Source organism: Cibotium barometz, chromosome 16, assembly GCF_041138505.1.
Source record: "Cibotium barometz isolate CiBa-2024 chromosome 16, ASM4113850v1, whole genome shotgun sequence".
NCBI classification, from domain to species: Eukaryota; Viridiplantae; Streptophyta; class Polypodiopsida; order Cyatheales; family Cibotiaceae; genus Cibotium; species Cibotium barometz.
Genome location: NC_141061.1, coordinates 59,379,011 through 59,385,063, shown reverse-complemented (window position 1 = coordinate 59,385,063; position 6,053 = coordinate 59,379,011). Strand labels below are relative to the sequence as shown.

General features: G+C 41.2%; 1 protein-coding gene across 2 annotated transcripts; it reads right to left on the bottom strand.

The window, feature by feature from the left end:
* Positions 1–3,418: 3,418 nt before the first annotated feature.
* LOC147630799 (14-3-3-like protein) lies at positions 3,419–5,742 on the bottom strand. 2 transcript variants are annotated; one of them, XM_086810784.1, is made up of 4 exons: positions 5,188–5,742; positions 4,185–4,307; positions 3,994–4,110; positions 3,419–3,877 (listed from the first exon to the last, which is right to left on the bottom strand). In XM_086810784.1, the coding sequence occupies exons 1-4, from the start codon at positions 5,668–5,670 to the stop codon at positions 3,857–3,859; spliced, it is 744 nt and encodes a 247-aa protein (XP_086666910.1). In that variant the 5' UTR covers positions 5,671–5,742; the 3' UTR covers positions 3,419–3,856. The 2 variants fall into 2 exon arrangements, with proteins under 2 accessions (XP_086666910.1, XP_086666911.1); XM_086810785.1 differs by lacking the exon at positions 4,185–4,307.
* Between the last annotated feature and the right edge of the window lie 311 nt (positions 5,743–6,053).

Below are 6,053 nucleotides of genomic sequence, written 5' to 3'. Positions count from 1 at the left end.
GCTCAGAGGAGAGTGTTTCTTGTTTCTAGGTGTTTCAAAGTTCCTCCACTCACATCTATGTTTCATCAGCTCATTTCTTTCCAAATCTCCTTGCTTGAGGTAGATCCAAAGGAGTCTAGCCTTCTTAATAAGCAAACACTCTGGTGGATTCGAAGAAGTATGGTTTGATGCGCTACAAACGATTGTGGCCTAGATTGGGTTCATATTAAAGGTTATTAATGTTCCTAATACAGATCTGAAAATCATTTGACATGATTCTTTTCCTTTGTTAGACTCATGTATACAAGTTCACGTTTCTAGTTTCACATCCACAATCATCTCTAGACTCACGTCTATAAGCTCATGTGTTCAGGTTCGCACCTCTATACTCGTGTTTGTAAGCTCAGTTGTCTAGACTCACGTATATAAATTCACATGTCCAAGTTCACATCTCTAGACTTATCTCTGTAAGCTCACGGTTGTAGGTTCATATATGCAAGCTCACGTCTTTTTTATATGAATTCGGCTCACATGAAATAAGCCTACATGGAACACATAAATCTAGAAATTGAACCTATGACAAGATTAGTGTTTAATTATTAGGTAATAATTATACTTTAATTTCTCAATACTTACGATGGATAAAGATTTATCTTAAAATTTATAAGTAGCATAGATTGTATGACAAGAAAAAGTTTCAAAGACATGAGTAGATATGTTTGTACAAGTCTTTATGTTAATAATAATTTGTACATACAATGTTAGCTATGCCTACCTCTAAAGTCATGTCTATAGGCTTATGTCTGCAAGCTCACGTGTCCAAACTCACTTCTCATATGTGTAGACTCATTGCTCACTGCATCTACAAGCTCAAGTATCTAGGCTCTCTTGCGCGCGAGTATGTACTCACATTCCCTATCCGAGAGCTAATTTGACTTGATTTTTTTATAATTTTAGAGAATTTTTAAATTTGATGAGATGTGATTAATGATCCTGATCATAATGAGTGGTTCTTAATGCAAGTAAGTAGATAGTAAATATTTTATGATTAGTTTTTGTTAGATTTGCATGCTTTTAAGCTACCAATTTAAACAAATATATATGTATATATACATATATATATATATATGTATATATAGATATATATATATGTAGTATATATACATATATATATATATATATATATATATATATGTATGTATGTATGTATGTATGTATGTATGTATGTATGTAATGCATGAACAAAATTAACTATCCCACTCTAATTCACCCAAATGGAGCTCAATGCTCATGTTTTCATAGTGGATTCCACTCTTCATCACAGTTGCTAAGCTAATCCTTAGCTCAAAGGAATGAAATATAAGTCTCTTGGGTTCCAATTTCATGCAAATCACCAATGAACCAAGATTTTTCCCTTCCTATCGATGAAACTAGAATACCCTAATGCAAATAAACTTCCAAAGAAAATCAAACATAACAAATAAACATATCCAAGGCTCCAAAAAATGTGTGTTGAAGTGTGACCTCCTATTCAACACCAAGTAATATTAGGTAATCCCAATAGCTTGGAATGGATGAAAAATTGAAACTAAACTGTAAGCTATTCCTCAATAGTTGCACCAAATATATATATCAAGAGCTTACCTGAGCCTTGACGAAGCACGTGTCATTGGATCTTGCCTTAGAGTCACAATCTACAACTTCCCTATGTGGATGCACTAGCTCATCCATCACGTCCTCACTTCATTGTCACATCAAAATGCTCCTTTCCCAAAAGAGTGAAAGAGAAAGCTCTCTATGCCTAGATGGAGGAAAGAAGATATAGTCCTTCATAATGATTCTCACAAAAGGTGAGAAAGCTAATGCAAGAAGACAACCTACAACTAAACCTATTTAGCATGTATCCATCAAGTTAGCAAGATTCAATTGCATACAAGCAAGCAAGAAGAGAAAAGAGAAGAGCTCACAAGTAAACCATTGCATGGAAATCTTACTTATTGTCAAAAATAACTTATACAAATGACTAGTTTTCACATTAGACTGGCCAAACTTAAAAATTGTCGACCTCTATTATTGGTCTTAAGCAACTATGTACACGGAGTCCATAGGCTTTCCCTATTTAACATTAAGCTCATGATAAAGCTGCTTTATATATTTTGTTGCTATCTTACAAAGGATATGTGCCCATTTGCACAAGCATCTGGGTAGGTAAAACCATGTTGAACTACAGAGTGGTTAGTAGATATATATATATATATATAAGTTCTCTTCTGGTAAGCAAGTAGTCCATATGATGAATATATATATATATATATATATATATATATATATATATATAAGTTCTCTTCTGGTAAGCAAGTAGTCCATATGATGAATATATATTTTTTGAATTAATGTTGTCACCATCTTAAAACACGTGATATCCCTTTACAATGAATTCTCTCAAAAGTTCCTTGATGCCTATTGGTTCCACTGTTTAGCAAGGAACATGCTATCAAGTGACTGCCAACACAAAACCTACTCAATAAACAAAAAGAGGGAGGGAGGGAAAGGCTCACTCCACTAGTCTTTGATTAGCAAGGGATCTCCCTTGTCCAACCTTGCCTATTCTAGGTGAGGGAGCATGTTTATGCATATACTCTTAGATTATGCTCTTTTAGACGACAGACAAAGACCATTAATCTAAGAGCCCACAAGGTTATAAGATAACTACAAATATATTTTGACATCCCTATCATTACAATTAGCAGGCGCATTGTCTTTAATGAGTTTCCATAGCTTTTTGTGCATGAGGAGATACTTCATTTGAGTAATCCAATTTACAAAGGTCTTACCCAAGTTTGTGCATGAGGAGATACTTCATTTGAGTAACCCAAATCCTTCCCCAATGAATTTTCAACTTGATTTATTGTGCTTTACGCCATTTACGAACGTCTTACACAAGTTTACACTTAGGTAGTGTCTAGTCGCTTACAAGTAGAGTTTGCCCATGTGGCATGCTACACTCGGCCAAATTTGAAAAAGCATCATTACATATATCGCAGTCAGTTAGGCAAGTTTGACAATGCCTTCATCTTTGCCAAAATGTTTGGTCATCAAACTTTGCTCCTCTGACAGTTAGGAATAGGTGTCTCTAGCAAGCATTTGTCTTGGAGAGTAACAAGCGGTGACTCAACAGGAGGCATTCCCTGATGTCAAGGTTCTATGCAAAGTGGCAGCAATTCACAGCTGGTGATGACGCAAGGAGAGCACACCATGAGAAATGACATTTGAGCCATTATGCAAGATGGCGACACATGAGCGAGTCAAATCTCAACATGTAAGGGCTGCAGGAACTCATACTAAAAATAATGCCACTCTCTTAGGTCTTCCTGAGTTGCATCAAGCAGCAATGTTTTAAAGTCTCCTGTACCACCACTTTATAGGGAAGGGAATTGGCTGACGTTCGAGTTTAGTTTGATTTTCATAGAGCCTATGTTGAACAAGGTGGTGATGTTCAGCAGGATCTTGCCTGAGTGGTTAAGCTCAGGACTCACTCGATCATGAGTTCAAACCCTCAACTTTGGTACACACACACACATGGATAACATACCCCCATATGTGTATGTCAGGAAGAATCCAAAGAAAGCACGTCCCTATATCCAAACAGTCCTTAGAGTTCAAAAGGTAGCTGCGTGTGCTGTACACAACAGCAAAAACAGCCCATTCATCCAAAACGACATTGCACATGCCATACCAACAAACCTCCCTCCTGCATTGAGACTCCATGATAGGCTAACATGCAATATGGAATAAGTACAGCACAATTGCCTCAGAAATTAATCCCTATCCAGCTCCAGCACCGGCATCTACAATGGAGATACGTCTGAATGCAGACCTATGGTTCATCCAACTGCTCCTGGAATCAAGAGAGAGAAGAAAATGCCCACAGGTCAACATGACTGCTAAATTAAATGAAAGCCCAGACATTCTCACTTCATAAATAAGAGACTAAGGGATGTATTAGCTACACACCTGCATGTCTGACGTCCATAATGTCAGATTGTCACGAAGAAGCTGCATAATCAATGTGCTATCCTTGTAGGATTCCTCTCCTACGGTGTCAAGCTCTGATATGGCTTCATCAAAAACCTGGGCCACATCACAACTCAAATATTAGTCCCATCCACAGATTTTGTAATGCACTATATTGTGGCTTGGCCTACCTGCTTTGCAAGAGTGCAAGCACGATCTGGGGAGTTAAGAATCTCATAGTAGAAAACTGAGAAGTTTAAGGCAAGGCCTAAACGGATGGGATGCGTGGGAGCAAGATCTGCAAGCGCAATGTCCTGCCCAATATCTCACCAGATACAGAAAATGGCATCAGAAAACTAGGTAGTATTTTTTGCAAAAAATGTCCATTTTGTACATAAAGGACACCTGGACATGATAGGGTATCGATGGATACACCATCCTGCGAATTCAAACCTTCAAATAGTTCAAAGAAAATTAAACACCCCCCTTCCTTGGCAGAGAGGCTGCTGCCCCTCTAAGCTTCCCAATTGAGCAGACACTATCCTGTGTCTTCCATCCGACCTCATACCACAGCCATGGATGGAGCCCTCCCCTCAATTATTTTCCATCTCTCCCCAAAACCCAACAGAAACGCTCCAATCTGCATCAAGGTTCTTCCTGTTGCAAAAGACACAAAACCTCCACCGCCCCCAAAAAAGAAAAACGAAAACCCACAAGAACCGCAAACTTCCACTCACAACAATACACACACCCACCCCCCACCCCCCCCTCTCTCTCTCTCTGTCTCTGTCTCTGTCTCTCTCTCTCTCTCTCTCAAACCTGTGTACTTCCAAGTTTTGAAAACCTGCACAAAAGTTAGAGGGACACCGTCCAATAAAAGTTCAGGGTATTCTTTAAGCATCCTTCCCAAATGTGAAGGAAAAACAGTGCAGTCCTTAATTCATGGACATCCGTTTCACGAGGCTTCAATGTTTGAAACTACAGGCTTCCCTACCTTCTTCTATTGTGATAACCTGACGCGCAGCATTCTATCTGCTCTGCAGAATATGTTTGCAAAATCCGGACCGGCAGGCAGTCTAACTACTGACGGAGAGAGTGCAGTATTGTGAGCCCTACATACATGCATGCATGCCTGCTTAGAAGAAAATACTTCTGTATGGGGCAAGATCTGAAGCTTGATGAAGAAGAAAGAACCTGTGCAGACTTGTAGGCGAGCATGGTGTTCTCGGCGGCTTCCTTGCGCTCGGCTCCTGTCTTGAACTCGGCAAGGTAGCGGTGGTAATCGCCCTTCATTTTGAGATAGAAGACCTTGGACTCAGATGTTGCGGCGTTAGGGACGAGGTGGGAGTCGACAACGACGAGGATTTTGCCGCAGATGTTGCTGAGCTCAGCCTCCACCTTTGCTCGGTAGTCCTTGATGGCGGCAACATGATCCTCTTTTCCCTTGCTCTCCTCCTTCAGCTCGATGGAGGAGATGATACGCCAGGAGGCGCGCCGCGCCCCGATGACGTTCTTGTACGCCACCGACAGCAGGTTGCGCTCCTCGACTGTCAGATCTTCACCGTTGGCTCCGTTCTTGGCCAGCTTCTCCATGAACTCCACCATCTCGTCGTACCGCTCCGCCTGCTCCGCTAATTTCGCCATGTACGCATACTCCTCTCGAGAAGCGGACGCCATCAATACAGCGCTGTGAAGAAGGATAAGAGGGCGAGGGCGAGGGCGAGGGCGAGGGTGGAGGATCGGCTATGGCACTAGGGTTGCTAGCGTGCGGTTAAGAGAGAGGCGGACGACGCAGAGTAAAAGGGGTGTTTTGAAACCTGTGACTAGGAAGACGGCAACGGAGACTGCGACAAGTGTACAACGGACTTGTGCACGGTGCGGGCGGGCCTTCTTTACCGCCACCTCGTCTAAGCCATGCATCAGAACGTTTGAAGCCATGAGAATTAACACCACGTGGCAGGCCCTCATGCAGTATGAAACCTTTGGAAAAAAATCAGCTTCTGCTGCCTGTCTGCTCGCCCGCGTTCTCTTCGCGCAATAGCAGCACGGTGCTGTCGCTG

Excerpts from the sequence above, each read along its gene's own strand:
- LOC147630799 (XM_086810784.1), bottom strand. The coding sequence starts at position 5,670 with ATGGCGTCCGCTTCTCGAGAGGAGTATGCGTACATGGCGAAATTAGCG. Across the intron at positions 4,308-5,187 it reads TCGCCTACAAGTCTGCACAG|GACATTGCGCTTGCAGATCT; the intron begins GTTCTTTCTTCT and ends GATATTGGGCAG. Across the intron at positions 3,878-3,993 it reads TATGGACGTCAGACATGCAG|GAGCAGTTGGATGAACCATA; the intron begins GTGTGTAGCTAA and ends TCTTGATTCCAG.